This window comes from Crinia signifera, chromosome 4 (genome assembly GCF_055691185.1).
Source record: "Crinia signifera chromosome 4, ASM5569118v1, whole genome shotgun sequence".
NCBI lineage: Eukaryota > Metazoa > Chordata > Amphibia > Anura > Myobatrachidae > Crinia > Crinia signifera.
The window spans coordinates 296,352,234-296,374,794 of NC_139220.1; the positions used below are offsets into that span (position 1 = coordinate 296,352,234).

At 45.9% G+C, this 22,561-nt stretch overlaps 1 protein-coding gene across 3 annotated transcripts in view; it reads right to left on the reverse strand.

Moving 5' to 3' along the window:
- The window catches only part of TYK2 (tyrosine kinase 2), a 40,840-nt gene extending 19,053 nt beyond the window's left edge, over window positions 1–21,787 (reverse strand). The window contains exons 1-6 of one of the 3 annotated variants that reach the window (XM_083185090.1): window positions 21,680–21,787; window positions 9,474–9,653; window positions 8,841–8,964; window positions 5,716–5,866; window positions 3,498–3,661; window positions 2,500–2,875 (exon numbers count right to left, since the gene is read on the reverse strand). In XM_083185090.1, the coding sequence (XP_083041216.1) occupies window positions 2,500–2,875; window positions 3,498–3,661; window positions 5,716–5,866; window positions 8,841–8,964; window positions 9,474–9,651 (993 nt within the window). In that variant the 5' untranslated portion in view covers window positions 9,652–9,653; window positions 21,680–21,787. Of the gene's footprint in view, window positions 1–2,499; window positions 2,876–3,497; window positions 3,662–5,715; window positions 5,867–8,840; window positions 8,965–9,473; window positions 9,654–14,436; window positions 14,468–21,658 lie in introns of those variants that run through there. The other 2 variants (XM_083185089.1, XM_083185088.1) reach the window with 2 other exon arrangements.
- Between the last annotated feature and the right edge of the window lie 774 nt (window positions 21,788–22,561).

Sequence of the window (22,561 nt, forward strand, 5' to 3'; positions counted from 1 at the left end):
GTAAATGGAAATCCATCTAATGGAGGTCACCACTAGGGGGCGCGTGTGTTAGCACAGCAGCCACTAACTTTATACTGGGTACATATGATACTCGTGGTACACATAACAATGTAATGAAGGATGGAATACCGTAATCCCTGCTAATTGGATTCCCCCGGTGTTTTAATTATATGCCCTTTGTTCACATTTGTAAGATTGAAGGACAGAAGAACGCCATATATCCTAGGACCTAAACATGCATGTCCAAACTATGGCCCTCCGGCTGTTGTGAAACTACACATCCCAGCATACCTTGCCATAGTTTTAGCATTCCCTAATAGCAAAACTGTGTCAAGGCATGCTGGGACTTGTAGTTTCACAACAGCTGGAGGGCCATAGTTTGGACATGCCTGACCTAGATGTACTGCTCTTTGAGCACCTTCTGGCAACAGCCAAGGGACTTCCCTATAGTCCAGGCTCTTTTTGGGACGGGGTTCTTACTTACCCACTCTGGTTGTGGTGGCTAAAGATCTGTGAAACAAATATATGGCACTATTTGTGATGCACAGCTCTCTCCCTCTGGTTAATGCCACTCATGACAAATACAGTATTTAGATTGGCCAGAAATGCAGAACCTACATTTGTTCGGATATAGCCCAGATTGCTTTACTCCCCATACACTAGACATTACGGCCCAATTACCGGAAACAAGCCATTTGCTTCTTGTGTAGTGTCCCCTCTCATTACCATGTATGCCAGGGCTGGGCAACACCGGCCCTCCAGATGTTAATGAACTACACATCCCAGGATGCTTTGCATTAGTTTTGCTATGTGGCCATGCTGAAACTGATGCAAGGCATGCTGGGATGTGTAGTTCATCAACATCTGGAGGGCCGGTGTTGCCCAGCCCTGATGTATGCTGATCTTTGTTTTAATCAATCAATGTAGAAGTGCATTGTTGTATCATTATTTTAATCAAAAGCTATAAGAAGTTTGTAAGCAGTTTTCCATATGTGACTTTATGCATGTACTGTGTATACTGGCTGTTTTCAGGACTTTCTTTTCCTTTTTTTAATTTGTTTTCTGAAAAGAAACCTCAATACAGATTACTCCATTTAAACCAAGCATCCTGTTATTGTAGCCAATGGGGTTATTGAGGAAGGAAGCCCTTCATAGTGCCCAAGCAGTCAACACACTGGGCAGTATTCAATGTGAATACTGGCGACGTGCAGCGAATCCTGTTTAGGATTCGCTGCACATTCGCCACTGCTCGCTGCGTTCCGGAGCCTCGCCGGCTCCGGTATTCAACGAGTCAGGGGCTCGCTGCCCCTGACCGGCGAATTTGAGCTCCTGCGGCGGACGCCGCAGGGAGCCTGAGGACGGTGGCAGGCAGGGAGATGGAAGTCTCCCTGCCTGCCCCAGAACGTTTGTGGGGGAGAGGTGGGCTCCCCGGGTGCCAGGCAGCACAGGCTGCCCCCCGGGGGTGCCAGCAGGGGACCGGGTATATTCACTACACCCGATCATGCATATGTAATGATCGGGTGAAGTGAATATATGAATATCTAATGAGCGGCTCGGCTCCGGCCCCTGCTGGCTGGTCTGTGTAAAAAAAAATATATATATATATATATATATATATATATATATATATATATGTGTTTTTAAATTAAATATATATTCATGTGCTTAGAGCACATGAATAAAAACAGCATGCCCCTCAGAATAAAATTCCAGATTTTTTGACACCAATTGTAAAAAAAAAAAAAAAAAAAAAAATAAAATAAAAAAAAAAACCACTTTATTTTAAAAGTTCACCTTCCACTTCACCATAAAAAGATAGCGATTGCTACTCAGTGAATCATGGTGAAAAAAATCTTGAAATGTATTCGCCATCTGGTCATTGAATAGGATGATTCACCGTTTTAGTCAGAAATTCGCCTTACAGCACAAAATCGCCATAAAAACCTGGCGAATCAGCCTCATTGAATACCGTCCACTGTATTTAGAGCCAAGTCTCCCACATGGATGATGAAAAGAATAACAACAATGATGAGGATGATGATGAAGGTGAACTGTTTGAATTTTCTGCACATTCGGTGTGTAACTTTTCTATACCATTCTTGCTTTGTCCAACCATAGTAGGGTGTTGGAGGCACAATGTCTCTATAGACTCAATAAATAGGATAAGGTCACATGAACACAATGCTCCAACCATGCAATTGGGCGTGGCTTACTTTTAGCGTGCCCACCAACTAGCATGCAGAATACACAAAACACTAATTATTTGTACAATGAAAAAAAAAAAAAGCAATATAGTGACTTGGGGGCAAATTTATTAGGCTTGGTGAAGTGATAATGTGTCTGCTACTTTATCACCGACCAATCAGCTCCTGTCATTTTTTATGCCCAGCCTGTTACTTGACAGAAGATGATTGGCCGGTGATAAAGTACCATCCCCTTTATCACTTCCCCAAGCTTAAAAAATCTGCTCCTTGGTTTTGATGTCTCTGGGACACTCACCTCCGGCTTCACAGTTCTCCACTTTATCCCTGACACTCCGCAAACCATGACCTGATGTGTGGGGGAAAACTCCCCGCTGGCACAGTCCGTGTTCTCCACGTAGCCCCCATTGATATATAAAGGCAGTTTCTCTCCCTCTGTCGGGAGCTCCAATGACCGAGTCCAGAACACCTCGCAGCCGAATTTTGGCGCCAGGTTTTCCAGAGTAGACAGGTATTTGTACATAGTGTCCTCTTCGCTCAGCTTGCCCGGGCTCACCGTGTGGAGGTGGAAATGACGGACAAACTTCTTGAAAACGTTCCTGATCCGGAACTTGGTAAGGTAGTTGTTCTGCTGAATCTGCCGGCAAAACGACTTGGGGATGCATTCCTTAAAGCTGCAGAATCCAACAGTAGAAGAAGCAGGTGACAAGAGCGCCCATTACAGAAATACAGGGTCACAATTACCTCATTTACCAGGCTAAGCACTTGTAGTAAGAATTAAAAGTGACCCACAAACATCACAGAAATAACATTCGCAATCAAAAACGGTCCATTGGATTCCACAGGGGGACAAACATTCTGTGCTCCATTTGGGTCATGAAATTGCACGGGCTCATCCCAACAAGAACCAGGAGCACTCAAGTCCCTATGGCACGAGTGACGGGACTAAAGAACTTTGGGTAATGCTATTTAATTTCAACAAATGTGATCCAACAAGGCTTCCGATCTCAGAGCACATTATAAATACAATACAAAATAATTGGAAGTGGCAAAGGGGCGGAACAAAATTAAGTAGCAGGACGTGCAGGATGCCGGCAGAAATGCGACTTATTTTTTTTTAAAAAGAGGCCATCATATACAAGTCATGGACCGAACTCGGACTTCCTTACTTCCCGCCCAAACAGTGGATGAGAAAACTCACAGGGGAGAGGCCTTCACAACCCTGAGTGAGGCCAGAGAGTGCAATCCCAAATAACTGCAACTGATCCAGTATGACGGAATAAAAGCAGCGCTTACCTAATATTATTGGCCACCTCTTCCAGCGACACTTTCTTTTTGATGGCAATGTGTGAGAGGTGCAGCACAGCCATCCCCAGGCTCTCGTTCTTAAACTTGTGGATGTCGGACTCCGTGTGAAAGTCCTTCAGTGACACTATATCATTCACAAAGTCAAATTTGCCCTGCAAGAGAGACAAAGCAGCTTGGAATCATGGGAGAAGAGGCCAAGTGGAGGGAAATCAACTGCAACTCCAATTTTCCCAACTACGTCTATACAGATAGATATCTGATGAGTGCGGCTCTATCGGAACAGCGGGAGCAGATCTGGGGGCAGAGCAGCAGATGGAAGGGTGAGGTGATCCAAAAACATATAGCATTTCAGTAACATTTCAGATTTAAAGTGTCTCAATTGTATTTTTGAGCGCAGCGATCACATCCTGCAAGCCAATTGGTCAGCGAGATTACTGAACAACCGAGTCTGTAAAACCACAGTCATTCCTGCAACAAGGGGCATTACTCCAAGGCGGAAGATAAATTGGCACAATCACACAATTGGCCTAAACCTGATGTGGCTGCAAAGCTGCAATTGCACCAAATCTGCGGTGATGGTACAGATATTTCCATCGGACAGATCTAAGATGGCGGCAACGGGTGTGTCTCCATACGCAGGTATGCTTCCTGCCAGATTACCATGTACGTGTAATTGGGAACATCAGTGGATTTCAGCAGCAATCTGTAACAACCACAAGCCGGGTGTACTTTGGCGCGAGTCAGGTGCCGGATGTCAACCAAATTGAGTTTTTTTTTTAAAGGGGCATTCATTTACAAGGCAAAACCATGCCTTATAAATAACAGCCTTCTTTAAAAAAAAAAAAAAAAAAAACCTCAGAGTTCGGCCATCATCGCGCCAAATTCGCACCACAATACATCCGGCCCCACATCCTGAATTAGGTCCATCTTTAAGAGGTTTGCTAAATGCAATGCTTTAACTTTTCATGTTCCATTGTAGCTTTTCAACAAGCAACGTATTTCTTGTCAACTTGCTGCCCTTGGACACGACACAGAGCTGCTTCAAGGAACGCCAGATCTGTGCTGCATCTCAGGGCATCGCAAGAGATACAATTTTCCCGTTTCGTACCCACACACTGATAGGAATCACACACAAGAAGTCATCAGAACGTAAAACCAAACTGCACACAATTCTTTTTACCGTTACATAACTGATGTGAGTGGAGGAAGGTCTTCTGTTAGGTTTAGAAGAAACCAAGATATTTACAATTAAAGATAAATTATTAGGCCTTTATTTATATTAAAAAAAAAAAAAAAAAAAAACATATCATATTTAGCACTAATAGATAAGTAAATAAACGACCAACATTTAAAATAACATTATATTCTCTTTAGCAAAGTGAGAATTATAAAATAAAGAGCAGAAAATTATTACTTTAATCCAATTTCATCTTTTTTAATCTATTGGAATTAACTTGTTTGCTCCAGATATTTTAGGCCTACAGGCCCGATTCAGACCCGCAAGCTGGACTGCAAATTCGCAGCACAGGCGATTATCGGACGGCCAAGCAAACCCTCGGTACGCTGCGCGCACACACAAGCCGGCTGTACGAAAAAAGCAAGCAAAGACTAGCCTTAGCTGTCCGTATGCAAGGTGATTGGCACCCTGTGACCGTTTGGGGGCGGTAACCTAGCGTTTCCTGGGGGTACCCCTGAAAAGGCAGGTGTTCCCCCGGCCGTTCGGAGGGAGGGCCTCTAATGTCATCATCGGCCTCCAACCCCCCACGGCCTTCGCATTGCAGAGTAAGTCTAGATGTAATTGGTGCTTGCGAACAAGTGGGAATCCATTAGATGGTGAGTGATTGCGAATGGATTTCCCCCTGTGTGCGTAGCTGCAAACGAATTTGCAGCCGTGCACACGGGCGGGATTGCACTCATGCGGGGCGGCGTTAAACTGATTGCTGGGCTCCAAACACTTGCAAATCAGCGAACAGGTCTGAATCGGCTCCGAAATGTAAAGTTCCGGATGTGCAGGACTTTTGTGCGAGTCTGCCTGATTTTCAAGGCAAAGGTTGGATTTGCCTTGTAAAGGAGTGCTGCTTTAACAAGACGCCGAAACGTGCACCAGAATCCCAAACATCCGGAACATTACATTTAGTACTTGAGGACATTTGAACACCATCCAGCTCCTGCTGCTAGTCATAACTATTGTGTATTCTTACTATACCTGTTCAAACAAGTACTCAAAGGATGCCAAGTCCACAATAGCAGACTGCTCAGCTCGACTCTTGTCCTCACTGCTGTCACTTATTTTAGGCACATTGCGACAGACAACTGACTCCGCCTCATTCATCCCATGCCAGTTCCTGAAATAATACCTAAAAGAGCCAAGGGACAGAAGCCATTTTTTAGAGCGACTGGAGGCAATATATTTATCGGAATCTATTAGGGGGCACCCAGACCATGTGGTAGAAGGCAGGCATGGCCAAACTATTGCCCTCCAGCTGTTGTGAAACTGCAAGTCCCATCATGCCTTGCCACAGTTTTGCTATTAGGGAAAGCTAAAACTATGGCAAGGCATGCTGGGATGTGTAGTTTCACAACAGCTGGAGGGCCATAGTTTGGCCATGCCTGGTATAAAAGATCATCCAGGACTTCCATACGCATTGTTGTGCAACAAGACCTTCCAGAATAAAATAGGCATCACTGACCGCAATACATGCGGTGTAAAGGAATGCATGAGGACCATAAACCTGGCCAGGTCCAATACCAAGTGTACACTCCATGCCTCACTGGGTAAATGTACCCAATCATGGAAGAAATCCATCTGGCCCTTTTCTGTTAGGAAAATGTTTGTGGGAATAAAGAGATGAACCACTTTCATTTTACATCCATTTGAGATATTCCCAGAACATTAAAACCAGCTGCTTTTTATTGTGTAGGTCCCACTCATGCCGCCACCACCACAGCTCTGACCCATGGAGGTATCTACAAGACATCTGGAGGTAGTATCCTATGGTACCAGGCAACAGTACGTTAGTAGCAGATCCTTTCAGTCTGGTAAGGTCAGAGGAGGGTCTCCAGGAACTGGACTTGCTTTTCAGCGCATCCTACAGACGTTCGGTTGATTGGGAGTTTGGTGGACAAGTCAATATTTTGAATGTACGTGTCATGTAACCAACCGCATGAATGTCAGGATCCAAGGTTTGCCAGCAGAACACTGCCAAGAGCATCACACTGCCTCAGTCATCTTTCCTTCACCAAATACTGCATCCTGGTGCCATCTCTTCCCCTGGTAAATGTTGCACACCCTTCCATGCAAACTGACTGCCCTGACCTGACCGAAGTCAACTAACCAACAAGGAACCTCCCTTCTTTCAGAGACCACAAGGGAAGGTGGCTCATCGGATGCTGCTCCACCAGACTGATGGTCTATGGGTTAGTACCAGAAACCTGGAGGATTCCAAATAACCCATGGTCTCAGTGCCCCTCAAAGGGTGAAAGAGAAAGGAGGAGATCTAGAAGAAAGGAGGGTACTTGCGTAGTTTCACGGCGCCAGATAAAATATTAAGTGCGATTACATGCGATGCAATGGGACCCAATTTTCATGGAAAATGGGACCTTTTCATACCCCCACTATCCAACTACGCATACAGTTGATTTTATATAGTGTAGGAAGAGGTACAGGGAGAGGGTATATGGGGTAATAGGAGGAGATATAGGGAGAGGGTATATGGGGTAATAGGATGAGATATAGGGAGAGGGTATATGGGGTAATAGGAGGAGATATAGGGAGAGGGTATATGGGGTAATAGGAGGAGATATAGGGAGAGGGTATATGGGGTAATAGGAGGAGATATAGGGAGAGGGTATATGGGGTAATAGGAGGAGATATAGGGAGAGGGTATATGGGGTAATAGGGGGAGATATAGGGAGAGGTTATATGGTTTAATAGGAGGAGATATAGGGAGAGGGTATATGGGGTAATAGGAGGAGATATAGGGAGAGGGTATATGGGGTAATAGGAGGAGATATAGGGAGATGGTATATGGGGTAATAGGAGGAGATATAGGGAGATGGTATATGGGGTAATAGGAGGAGATATAGGGAGGGGGTATATGGGGTAATAGGAGGAGATATAGGGGGAGGGTATATGGTGTAATAGGAGGAGGTATAGGGAGAGGGTATATGGGGTAATAGGAGGAGATATAGGGAGAGAGTATATGGGGTAATAGGAGGAGATATAGGGGGAGGGTATATGGGGTAATAGGAGGAGATATAGGGGGAGGGTATATGGGGTAATAGGAGGAGATATAGGGAGAGGGTAAATGGGGTAATAGGAGGAGATATAGGGAGAGGGTATATGGGGTAATAGGAGGAGATATAGGGAGAGAGTATATGGCAGGGCTGGGCAATTGCGGCCCTCCAGATGTTGATGAACTACACCTACCAGCCTGCCTTGCATCAGTTTCAGCATGGCCACATAGCAAAACTAATGCAAAGCATCCTGGGATGTGTAGTTCATTAACATCTGGAGGGCCGCAATTGCCCAGCCCTGGTATATGGGATAACAGGAGGAGATATAGGGAGAGGGTATATGAGGTAACAGGAGGAGATATAGGGAGAGGGTATATGGGGTAACAGGAGGAGATATAGGGAGAGGGTATATGGGGTAACAGGAGGAGATATAGGGAGAGGGTATATGGGGTAACAGGAGGAGATATAGGGAGAGGGTATATGGGGTAACAGGAGGAGATATAGGGAGAGGGTATATGGGGTAACAGGAGGAGATATAGGGAGAGGGTATATGGGGTAACAGGAGGAGATATAGGGAGAGGGTATATGGGGTAACATGAGGAGATATAGGGAGAGGGTATATGGGGTAACATGAGGAGATATAGGGAGAGGGTATATGGGGTAATAGGAGGAGATATAGGGAGAGGATATATGGAGTAATAGGAGGAGATATAGGGAGAGGGTATATGGGGTAATAGGAGGAGATATAGGGAGAGGGTATATGGGGTAATAGGAGGAGATATAGGGAGAGGGTGTATGGGGTAATAGGAGGAGATATAGGGAGAGGGTATATGGTGTAACATGAGGAGATATAGGGAGAGGGTATATGGGGTAATAGGAGGAGATATAGGGAGAGGGTATATGGGGTAATAGAGGTGATATAGGGAGAGGGTATATGGGGTAATAGGAGGAGATATAGGGAGAGGGTATATGGGGTAATAGGAGGAGATATAGGGAGAGGGTGTATGGGGTAATAGGAGGAGATATAGGGAGAGGGTGTATGGGATAACAGGAACAGATTTGCTAATAGGAGGAATAATAATCTGTACTACTTACCTCATGCGAAAATGGAGAAGCAGTTTCATGTCATTTGTAATTTTAAACTCATGATTAGGTGGATACCAGTATTTTGCTTGTACATCATAGAGGGCAAATAAAGTATAACAGAGAGGAGTAATACCTGAAATTCAGATATAAAGAAGACTCAATATTACTTCACATATACAGTATTTTTCTGTCAATTACAGTTTTGCCTCTGTACAAAGATTTACTACTACCGGTCCGAAGGATATAATTGTGTGCCCTGTATTCTCTCCTGTCTGTCACCCTGTGCTGGGAGGGACATATCCCATGTAACCTAGCTCCCTCCTGACTTCTCATATCTTGGTCCCAAGTCCTGTACAGTGGCTGATTTCTAACTTGGAACGTGACTGTGGGTGACATTTGCTGGGGGGGGGGGGGGATGGGGGGAGCCCCGCTAGGCCGTTATTATGTAACTGGCGAGGGAGAAGGGGGCAATGGTCAGAAAAATATGGTGGTCGGTGTGGTAGATACTGCTTTGGCAATCTGCAGGCCCCAACATGAAGGGTCCAGTGACATGATGGAGGGGTGACCTATAATGATGTTATGCCTAGGGGTGGCCTGAACCGTAAAATTTGCCCCTGGCAATGTATCCTACAGATTTCTTACCAAGCCTCTCTGCCAGCTGAATACAGATCTCCTCAGCCGTGGTGACTCTCTGGGTGAAACTGACATAATGTTCTTTTCCATTGCTCCAATACAAATAGACTCGGAGCCCAGCTCCGGTGAAGGTGCAGCCCTCCATATCAGATTCACTATGTTTTACTGTGCAGTGACACAGAGCCATCACTAGGGGCAGAAGCAGACAACAAGCAGGTATTACAGATCAGTTACAGATGAACACAGTGACGGAACACATCCGGTATACACACACAATATACCCAACACTTCATAGCATTACATAATAGATGTTTAGAGGAGTATCCAATTGCCGGCGCTAAATATGGCGGTTTAGCCCGATCATATTATTGGGCTATACAGCCTGTGTTTACCATGCGGAAAATGTCCCGTTTTCGTGCAATAACACATGGGATCTAGGATAAGTTCCCTTACTGGGGATTCTGCTTTGCATGGCTGAGGCAGAAAAAGCGTAACCCCTGATAAGTGCCGGCTAATGGGGCTTATTGGATATCTCCCTTAGTGGGTGTAACATATCTCGCCAGTAAACTCATTGTTTATGAACATTGCATAATTTGCCTATGTGTTTGCAACAATTAAAAAAAAATAATAATAATAATTAAAAAACATACCTGGTTATGAATATGGCAATAAGATGACCACCACCAGAACTAGCATACAATGCTCATGAGTCGGTGATAACAGTACAACCAATTGGGATATTTCCACATTTAATATAACAAATACAATTAGAAATAAAAACAATCTAAAAAGGACATATAATTCCATTTAAAGTATCGTGAAATCAACACACAGAGAACTCAAAACCCAACGCGCAACCCTTCAGCCGTGCGGACGTTACTCCGTGTGTCTCTCCTGCATCACCTATGACTGACCCAGCGCCTCCAAACTTCTAACCACACACACAAGCGCCCCTTTTTCAAGGTGATGGGTAACAACCAGCCAATAGCGGTTAAACTGCATAAACACATGCTGGCAGTAATACTTTTTTCTTGCCAGGCATAACAGATATCGATGGTAGCATATTGCATAAATATGGAATCATACTGAGCGGTCTCTGTATCGTCTGTATGATTGGATTGCGGTAGGAGTTATATTGTATCAACCACCAATTGCAATAAGGTGATTTTAATATCTAAACCAGTGGTCAGGGAACTCGGTCCTCATTACCCAAAAAGTGCATCTTTTGCTGGTAACCAAGCAGGTGCACAGGTGTACTAATTACTCACAGACACATTTTATAAGGTCCGCAGGTGGAGTTAATTATTTCACTTGTGATTCTTTGAGGAGACCTGCAAAACATGCACTGCGTGGGGTAATGAGGACTGAGTTCCCTGACCACTAATACCCCTTTTCCACTAGCAACCTGGGTCAGACCCGGTAATTTGTACCCGGATCGATACCAGGTTGGACCTGGGTTTAAGACACATTTCCACTACAGTGCTACCCGGTAAATTGCTGGATCAGCCCCGTTTACACTTAACCCAGGTAAAGCCTGGTTTTTCCTATAGATTACATAAGAAAAGGCCTTTTTAAAGGGGAGGTCATAAAACAGGGCCACCATTAAACAAAACATTTTCTGATTAAAGAATAGACCAGAAATATTTATTTGAAAAAGTTTTGCCTTTATTTTAGTCCCAAATATTCAATATGAAACTTTTTCAAAAGTGTCTTCACAAAGTTCACACATGACACATAAATCTATTGTGAAAACTGTTTTTTGCAGTATACCTGAGCCATTGGTGCACCTAGACATGTACAAAGTGCACATAAACATACCCCAGAAGCTCCAATCATCTGTTTTTCAAATATACCGGGTTGGGAGCGTTTCCACTAACCCTGAACCCAGGTGTAAACCGGGTGCTACCCTGATCATTACCTGGGTAGGATTACCGGGGAATCCAAACCGGGTTATTTGACGGGGAGCATTTCCACTAGCAGAAAAACCCGGGTAGATGTGCGTCCCCGCGAAGATTACCGGGTTATTTCTGCTAGTGGAAAAGGGGTATGACCTAAACAGTGCTCTGAAATAAGCACAGTGCTATAGTAAAACACTCACACTCTGTAACTAAGTACATTATTTGTTCATGAAGAAACATTGTAACACAGATGTGGAATCTAGCCTAATAAAGTATCACTACTTATCCCACATATGAAATACCCAGCACTGTGTTTTACAGCAGGATCAAACTGCACAATCTCTTCAAGTGATTTTTGATACGAGTGGAGATGAAATTACCATATTAGACAGTGCACTGAATAAACATATTCATTTAGGAGAGTACCAATTAACAGGCAGAGAGGGGCTAACATCACCTACCGTGTTTCCCCGATAAGACACTGTCTGAACACCATAGGGCTTATTTTCGGGGTAGGGCTTATTTTCGGGGTAGGGCTTATTTTATCCCCACCATGCCCCCATTCCTGCTTTTACTGAATACACATTATGCCCCTCAGTCCTGCACCTCACCTTTCAGCACAGTTCCCATTTTTCAGCCGTTCCGTCGCTGTGTACCGTACAGAAGCGGCGTGTATGGTGTGCGGTGATGTCATGCGCAATGCATCCCTGGGACCTGGAGGCTTCAGCGGTACCACACCACTGTACCGCAGCAGCATCTATCATGCAGGGTGGGGGGAGAGCTGGGGGCATTGTAACGGATATTTTAGCACATGGACTCGGGAAAACTGCAATTTTGGTAGGGCTTATTATGGGGGAAACATGGTAGTATAGTGTCTGTATCAGTCCGCACTTAAAACTAGCAGTAAAGCCAGGCATGTGCACAGATCTGATCGCTTCCTGAAATGCAATGAGCTGAGTATATCAGAATCAGAATCACTGTACTGGCCATGTACTGTATACTCTCGTATACTAGGAGTTTTTGTGGATACACTGCAGCTTCAAGCATAGTACAAGAGGGATAACAGGACATACATACATTGCATCAGTTGCGCATACAAATGACAATTCACAGGTTATGATTTGCAAGGTTATATGGGCGTGAGACATGCTGGGGCTCAGCAGATATTCTACCTACAGACTTACTGCTTTATCAGCCATGTCAGGGTACAAACCGTACACAGACACCATGTCCAATGACATTCAGGGGTAGATTTATTAAATCGGTGAAGTGATAAACTGTCTGGTTTTTATCACCAGCCAATCAGCTACCTGTCATTTTTCAAACCAAGCCTGTTATTTCACAGGTAGGAGCTGATTGGCCAGTGATAGAAACCAGACAGTTTATGGTACTTATGTATTAGCAGGGCGTCCAATTAGCATAGGTACGGTAGCGTACTGAAATCGCATCTCACATCGAATCGCATGGCCCTTTTTGTGCCGTGCGATGCAATGTGATCTCAGTAGTTAATATGGTAAAACAAAGCGTAGCGAGCCTCGCGTGGGACGTGGAATACATGTAAAGTCAACCGCGAGCACTCGCCACGATTCGGGCTCGCCACACTATTTAAAATCAACTCCACGCCGACGTGCATAGTGGGGGTATCGGAGGACGCGTAACGCATGTGCTCGCCACTCTTTGGGGTGGCGTGGATAGTGGTGGTGTTTTAGGTGTTTTACCATATTAACTACTGAGATCGCATAGCGATTTCAGTCAGGGTGCAGTGAATAAATCAACTAGTGACATCGCATCACAAGGCACAAAAAAAAGGCTGTGCGATGCGATTTCACTACGCAGAATAGCCCACTAAGCAAATAGCTTAGTGGGCGCCCTGCTAATACATAAGTCCCCAGATTATCACTTCACCGAGCTTAATAAATCTGCCCCAGACTTACTTAACATATCATACCAATGGCTGTATCTGATGGACCGAAAAATAGTGCAGCGCCAGATGACCAGCATCTTACCGTATGCAGCCAACATAGGCACACATTAGGGCAGATGCATTAAGCCTGGTAAAGTGATACTATGGAAGGTGATAACGCACCAGCCAATCAACTCCTACTTGTCATTTTTTTTTAAATACAGCTGATTGGCTGGTGTGTTATCACCTTCCACCATCAGGCTTAATACCTCTGCCCCACTGTACCAGTTAGTGACCTACTGTACCCAACTAGCTGCTGCTCCACAAGTTAGTACAACAGTACGTTCCCTACAGCACAATGGTATATTGTCCAGCCCCACGAAAGAAAAAGTAAACTTTACAGAGAAAAGTACTGGGCCAACACAAAAAGGCACACATTACATTACACAAAAGCCAGTGGGCCCACGTATTGTACAGGCTGAGCAAACTGAGGTGAGAGCTACAGGACCAAGCTAAGCAAATAGGGTTCTCAAGGATAAAAATAGGGTTCTTTGGTAAAAGGGGCTCACTGTAATAAGCTTGAAAAAGGTAGTGAGTGAGGATTATGTGATAAAGGGTCCAGAAGACGGGGATGGAAATAAGTGTGGAACAATGGAAAAAATCATTAACAGGGGAGGCCTCAGGACCGGAATATAAAGTTGGAGGAAGCTCATGAAGCTCTAATAGAACAGATAAGGGAGTAGTAACACAAAGTGGAGAACTTCACAGTGCTGCTGTGTTCATTCTGAAGCTGTAACTCTGGGCAGCTGTGGCAGACAGCATCTGGTGAATCCCTAGTCAGCAGTATAACTTCCCAGTGCCGCTGTATCCTTCCTGCAATGGAGGCTCTGGTCAGCTGAGGCAGAGAGCACCCTGGTGATCCACTTGGCATCTACAGAACTTCCCAGAGCTGTTGTGTCTTTCCTGCAGCTGGGGCACTGGTCCACTGCGGAAGACACTAAACTCCTCAGCAACTGCAGCTAGGAACAAATTCCAGAGACCCACAAAGGAACTACAAGTACATATGCTGGGGATACAGAGAGCCCCTTGCCACACTCCAGGTAAAGGCAGAGAGAATTACTGATAACATAAAGTGGCATTAACATAAAAACACAACAGGCCACACACTCACCGCCTCTGCAGGGCATTTCACATCCCATGAGGGAGATGGGGGTCAGTCATTTCTCCTGTGCTCTGCATAGCAGAAGGCGGACTACAAGACCCACTGAGGCTGACTAACACAATGTATTTCACGCTGTAATCTCACAATACAGAAGAGACCGGCTGTATCTGTCACCGGCAGTTCCACCTCTCAGCCAGCTCGCTCTCGGCCCGTAACCTTTTGGCTAACCACATCCTCCTGACGCTTCTCAGAGAGCCCTGTCTTTACACAAACAGCACAGAAGAGAGCACTTCCAAACAAAGAGCAATGTTGTAGCTTACACTGTCTGGAACAGCAGAATAAACCTGTTACTCCACAAACAGCAGGCGCTGCATGTGCCAAATTAATTAATAGCTGAAGACAATGCAAACAGAACACTGGAATGCCAATTCCACACTGCTGCCAATGGAACACCATATGCAAACTGCCCAACAGTAAAGAGCTAGGACAATACTTACATTTACTATATTATCCCTCTATGCTGTTCTTCCTTGTTATTAGACATTTGTATCATCCTATAGAAAGCTCTCCCTAGTGCAGGCATGTCCAAACTATGGCCCTCCAGCTGTTCTGAAACTACAAGACCCATCATGCCTTGTATCACAGTTTTGCTATTAGGGAATGCTAAAACTATTGCAAGACATGCTGGGATGTGTAGTTTCACGACAGCTGGAGGGCCACAGTTTGGACATGCCTGCCCTTGTGCCACCGGCACTGACTGCACTGGGAGGAATGTGGCTGACGATCCTCCTGCCCTCGCACTCTCCCTACCAGACTCCATCTCTGCTGCTCTGCTCTATAGGAACCAAATGTACTTCTGCGTTCTAGAAAAGTCACTTCCTCATTCATCAACACCAGTCATACTGGGGACCTAGGCGGAGGGTGACACACGATACCAGGGAAATAATGCAGTCATTAGGTCAACAGTCGACATAAGTGGTTTTTTTTTACAGTACACTCCCAGTGCATGGTGAGCGCAGTACACTAATACGATGTCCATGCTGACCTATGTCAACATTAACAAAAAAAAAAAACAATGGCCTTTATTCAGATCTGATCGCAATCCAAATTTGTTTGGAAAATGGGAAAAACCATGTGCGCTGCAGGTGGGGCAGATGTAACATGTGCAGAGAGTTAGATTTGTGTGAGTTATTTTGTTTCTGTGCATGGTAAATACTGGCTGCATTGTTTTTACACTGCAATTTAGATTTCAGCTTCAACACACACCACCCAAATGTAACTCTCTGCACATGTTACATCTGCCCCACCTGCAGTGCACATGGTTTTGCCCATTTTCCAAACAAATTTGTACTGCGATCAGATCTGAAAAAGGGCCAATATGTAAAACTCATGTTCACCTTTTGATCACTGGGGGGTCTTTTTTTCACGTGATGACCTTTTAAAGGCCTATGTCGACATTGACACCAAAAAAGAAACCTGAAAAACTCATGTTGACATTTTCCCATGTCGATCTTTTGCCTGTTGACCAGGACACTGTTGACCAAAGGATCCACATCCGGAATTACCAAGTGCTTCCCCTAACAGACTGGAGGCAATCCTGGGCCTGGCTATCTCTGTACTCAAACAAGAGAAAAGAGAAAGTACTCTCTTTTTTGGGGGGCACGCTTTGAAATTAAAACTTAACGTTTAATCATGTATTCATTAAAAAAGTTTTTTCTCAATGACATAACAGGACGAACATACATAAAACATACAAGGAGTTGTATTCTCTTAAGAACTCTATTTTATTGAGAGTTCTAAAATTGTTGTGAATTGGTCTAAAATAGTACGGGGCTTACCAATCTAAGAAAAATTCTGATTGGGAGCTACCAATCACACAAAAAAAGTGGGGGGTAGAGGTACCACAGTGTATGGAGTGGACTGTGAATATTTTGATTGTATTTATCTTACACCAATAATATTTATTTATTTATTTGATGCTTATCAGGCCTGATCTCTCATCTTTATTTTTTGAAAAAGATAAGAGGGGTGATCCTTTTTTACAAAAGTGAGGTTCAGGAAGTAGAAAAGTAAATGCGCTTTTCTTGAGAGAGTAATTTTTTATATAGCCAAAAATTGGTATATAGAACACCAGAAATAAGAGATAAAGAGTAGGACAAACTCGTGTCAGTACACCCCTGCAGGTTGTTTGTTACCACGGTGACTGCTGCTGATTGCTCTTGCCGGGCTGGCTCTACCAGTCCTTACAATTGAGCGGGTCTGTCCGTGTGACAGTTGCAGATTTGGGTGTGAAAGGAGTTAGGATATTAGTCCCTCAATGTTAGAGTGGGTGACTCCCTGGTTGGCAATGCCCTTGCAGGGAAGTCTACCCTCAATCAATGAGGTTTGTACCCTGAAAGTTTACAGATTAAGGGCAGATAAGTCGCATTCCTGGGTGTCTGTGCACGCTGCTTTCTCCCACTTGCTTTTCAGTATTGGTGGGCGATGAGCGGTGCACTCTACCCTTAAGTGCAACTTGAAAAATCCCCACAGGCAAGAAAAAGCCGGGAAGAATATATGCTTTGATGAAAGAGTATATCAAGACAGAGATTAATATATTGTCTGATTGTATCCACTAACTCATGTGCGCATATACATCAACCTTCCTGCTATATAGGTTCCTTGGTTTATGCAGGAAAAAAAGTAAATAGATAATTAAATAAATAAACAGTCTTCACTTTTGGTGATCTCTCTCTCTCTCTCTCTCTCAGAAAGCGTATTCTTTCATCAAAGCATATACTCTTCCCGGCTTTTTCTTGCCTGTGGGGGTTTTTCAAGTTGCACTTAAGGGTAGAGTGCACCGCTCATCGCCCACCAATACTGAAAAGCAAGTGGGAGAAAGCAGCGTGCACAGACACCCAGGAATGCGACTTATCTGCCCTTAATCTGTACACTTTCAGGGTACAAACCTCATTGATTGAGGGTAGACTTCCCTGCAAGGGCATTGCCAACCAGAGAGTCACCCACTCTAACATTGAGGGACTAATATCCTAACTCCTTTCACACCCAAATCTGCAACTGTCACACGGACAGACCCGCTCAATTGTAAGGACTGGTAGAGCCAGCCCGGTAAGAGCAATCAGCAGCAGTCACCGTGGTAACAAACAACCTGCAGGGGTGTACTGACACGAGTTTGTCCTACTCTTTATCTCTTATTTCTGGTGTTCTATATACCAATTTTTGGCTACATAAAAAATTACTCTCTCAAGAAAAGCGCATTTACTTTTCTACTTCCTGAAACTCACTTTTGTAAATAAGGATCACCCCTCTTATCTTTTCAAAAAATAAATATGAGAGATCAGGCCTGATAAGCATCAAATAAATAAATATTATTGGTGTAAGATAAATACAATCAAAATATTCGCGGTCCACTCCATACACTGTGGTACCTCTACCCCCCACTTTTTTTGTGTGATTGGTAGCTCCCAATCAGAATTTTTCTTAGATTGGTAAGCCCCGTACTATTTAAGACCAATTCACAAATATTTTTGAACTCTCAATAAAATAGAGTTCTTAAGAGAATAAAACTCCTTGTATGTTTTATGTATGTTCCTCCTGTTATGTCATTGAGAAAAAAACTTTTTTAATGAATACATGATTAAACGTTAAGTTTTAAATTCAAAGCGTGCCCCCCAAAAAAGAGAGTACTTTCTCTTTTCTCTTGTTTGTATCATATATTACTCTCAGGGGAGCACCTCCACAACATCTACTAGTGAAGTGGCACGTGATAAATTAAAACTGTGGATCATCATACACATTACACATATTGTACTCTAAACTATATGTGGTACTAGTGCACAGGTTATCAGTCCCCATACCCCTTTCCCTATTTTGAAATATTATCTCTGTACTCAGCAGTGATGTTTACGCACTATTCAGAAACGCTAATTGCACAAATAGATTGTGCAATTATAATTTATAATTATAATCTGGACCACACAGAAATACTACATCTGGAGTTCTATAAAAGCCTCCTCTCAAGCTCACATGAGATTATGAAACAGTTGTGGCGGGCGTGAAATTCCCATTACTCAACGCAGTACAGAAGAGGTCACTAACATGCCAGATACTGTACATACAAACAGCAGCAAGGCTACAATCTACCCTGCCACCATAAAGCAATGTACAGCCACATGCCCCAGCATAGAGAGGGGTGCTGTGCAGAGAGCGAGGTGGCAGAGAGGGGCGATGCGCAGAGAGCGGCAGGGGTGCCGGACAGGTTCCGGACAGTCATTTACCCACGCTGTCTGACTCCGGGCAGTCGGGATCCCGATGTCGGGATAATGACTGTCGGAGTCCCATACCACACCCAGTGGCAGAGAGGGGCGCTGCGCAGAGAGCGGAGGCGGCAGAGAGGGGCGCTGCGCAGAGAGCAGAGGCGGCAGAGAGGGGCGCTGCGCAGAGAGCAGAGGCGGCAGAGAGGGGCGCTGCGCAGAGAGCAGAGGCGGCAGAGAGGGGCGCTGCGCAGAGAGCGGAGGCGGCAGAGAGGGGCGCTGCGCAGAGAGCAGAGGCGGCAGAGAGGGGCGCTGCGCAGAGAGCGGAGGCGGCAGAGAGGGGCGCTGCGCAGAGAGCAGAGGCGGCAGAGAGGGGCGCTGCGCAGAGAGCAGAGGCGGCAGAGAGGGGCGCTGCGCAGAGAGCAGAGGCGGCAGAGAGGGGCGCTGCGCAGAGAGCAGAGGCGGCAGAGAGGGGCGCTGCGCAGAGAGCGGAGGCGGCAGAGAGGGGCGCTGCGCAGAGAGCGGAGGCGGCAGAGAGGGGCGCTGCGCAGAGAGCGGAGGCGGCAGAGAGGGGCGCTGCGCAGAGAGCGGAGGCGGCAGAGAGGGGCGCTGCGCAGAGAGCGGAGGCGGCAGAGAGGGGCGCTGCGCAGAGAGCGGAGGCGGCAGAAAGGGGCGCTGCGCAGAGAGCGGAGGCGGCAGAGAGGGGCGCTGCGCAGAGAGCGGAGGCGGCAGAGAGGGGCGCTGCGCAGAGAGCGGAGGCGGCAGAGAGGGGCGCTGCGCAGAGAGCGGAGGCGGCAGAGAGGGGCGCTGCGCAGAGAGCGGAGGCGGCAGAGAGGGGCGCTGCGCAGAGAGCAGGTCGGCAGAGGGGAGCTGCGCAGAGAGCAGGGCGGCAGAGAGGGGCGCTGCGCAGAGAGCAGGGCGGCAGAGAGGGGCGCTGCGCAGAGAGCAGGGCGGCAGAGAGGGGCGCTGCGCAGAGAGCAGGGCGGCAGAGGGGAGCTGCGCAGAGAGCAGGGCGGCAGAGAGGGGCGCTGCGCAGAGAGCAGGGCGGCAGAGAGGGGCGCTGCGCAGAGTGCAGGGCGGCAGAGAGGGGCGCTGCGCAGAGTGCAGGGCGGCAGAGAGGGGCGCTGCGCAGAGAGGGGCGCTGCGCAGAGAGCAGGGCGACAGAGAGGGGCGCTGCGCAGAGAGCAGGGCGGCAGAGAGGGGAGCTGCGCAGAGAGCAGGGCGGCAGAGAGGGGAGCTGCGCAGAGAGCAGGGCGGCAGAGAGGGGAGCTGCGCAGAGAGCAGGGCGGCAGAGAGGGGAGCTGCGCAGAGAGCAGGGCGGCAGAGAGGGGAGCTGCGCAGAGAGCAGGGCGGCAGAGAGGGGCGCTGCGCAGAGAGCAGGGCGGCAGAGAGGGGCGCTGCGCAGAGAGAGGGGCGCTGCGCAGAGAGCAGGGAGGCAGAGAGGGGCGCTGCACAGAGAGCAGGGCGGCAGAGAGGGGCGCTATGCAGAAAGCAGGGCGGCAGAGAGGGGTGCTGCGCAGAGAGCAGGGTGGCAGAGAGGGGCGCTGCGCAGAATTACAGTTAATGAGAGTGCAATGGGTATTACCTGTCAAAGCATACGCAATTTCTGCATGTATGTGTGCTGGGGGCGTGTGGTTGGTGTTTTGCTTTTTGCAAAAATTATCTGTAGCAAAACACAAACCACTCATCTGCGATAGTTTCCCGACTAGCTGAAGAGTCATGTAGAAGACTTTACTAATGATGAATGCAGGACCAGAAGCACCGATGTCCCCACTATTAAAGTCACACACATTTACAATCTTGGAAGTCACTCTGCCTAACACACTGCAACACATAGTAGGGTTGTTACAAACAAACAAAAAAATATATATATTCTCGATCATCAGATCAAAGGCCAATCAATCAAATACAATGGATGACCATCGATATGTAAAAATATTGATGGTCATCCATTGCATAGTTAAGCACTATCGATGGCCAGTTGCAGAATTGCCATCGATGGCAACCATCGATGGCAATGGCAACGATCGCCATCCCTACCCCAATATGTGTGCACTATATAGGAAACCGTTAATAAATAAAGAATAGATTGAGACCTTTTGATTGTCTGTAAATACCGTTTGTTGTATCACTGTCTCCTTTGTAAAGCGCAACGGAATATGCTGCACTATATAAGAAACTGTTAATAAATAAATACAGTAGTATACATGTAGATAAGGGGAATGAGATAGTAGTATAATGTAATATAATATATGTAGATAAGGCAGATAAAATGAGATATAGGAGTATGTGATATAATACACGTAGATAAGGGGGGTATTTATAATGAGATATAGGAGTATAATGTGACAATACATGTAGATAAGGGGGGTATTTATAATGAGATATAGGAGTATAATGTGACAATACATGTAGATAAGGGGGTATAATGAGATATAGGAGTATAATGTGACAATACATGTAGATAAGGGGGGTATTTATAATGAGATATAGGAGTATAATGGGACAATACATGTAGATAAGGAGTATATAATGAGATATCTGCATGTAGATAAGGGGGATCTAATGAGATATATGAGTATAATGTGATATAATACATGTAGATAAGGGGGATCTAATGACATGTATAATGTAATATACAGGTACATGTAGATAAGGGGGATATAATGAGATATAGGAGTAAAATGTTATACAATACATGTAGATAAGGGGGATAGGAGTTACAGGTGTATAATGTGACATAATACATGTAGATAAAGGGGATATAATGAGATATAGGAGTATAATGTGATACAATACATGTAGATAAGGGGATATAATGAGATGAGTATGACAGATGTATACAGGGGAAGAGGCGTGCCTGTCAGACAGATGATGATGATGATGATAATAATAATAATAATAATGATGATGATAATAGCCTGAAGGACAGGGGCAGACATACGGCAAGGCGGCAGATAAGCACAGATATCACCTACCCCTGCCCCGGGTTCTCTCACCCTCTCCCGGGTCACATGACCCCCGCCACTCGGTGCCTCGCAGTGCTCACGTTCTGGTAGCTGTAGAAGAGATGTGACGTGACTGACGTCAACACTCCTCACCTGGGCGGAGTCCAACTCGATGTCACCACCCACTTCCGCCTACCAATCCATGGTGATTGGCCGCTGCCGCAGCCCACAGGATAGGTCGGAACTTGGAACGCACAACCACAACACAGATCATAGATAGCACTAGCACTGCTGAATGCTGAAGTCTGACTCTTCACCTACCCTACCTACCTACCAGCCTCCTCATGTTGTGTGTACACAGCGGAAATGGCTCTCTACTGCGTGTGTACAGTATGTCTTTGTATATCTGCGTGTTATGTACATGTGTTTATAGAGGCACAGAAGTATACACAGCCCGCTAAAAGCATGCTCCTGTACAGTGTTGTACATATATGTATATACAGGGCTATTTTTGTGCAGGCCCAGCAGGAACTGTGGCCCTTATTCTAGCTCACTCAGGGGGAGATTCTCTAAGAATCTCCGCCCCCCTTCGCCACCCATCGCATATTTAATTATCGCATATGCCATACCCTCCAACATTTCAAGGGCAGAAATCGGTACAAATCCAAAAGGGGCGTGGTCACATGTAAATGGGGGCGTAGCCACTGCCCCTTTCAGAATTTGTGCGGGGTGGGGGGGGGGGGTGTCATTTATGGGGGGATGGAGGTGGCGGGACTGATGGGCATATGAGTAAAAAGTGGTGGGTGAGTGCCTACTGCCGCCTAGGCAGCCTGCACTCCAGTACAGCAAGCACACGGCTGCTCCCCGGGGACGTGAATGAGTATAAATGGCACATCAGTGTGCTCGATCACTGCATGAAGTTTGATGGGATGC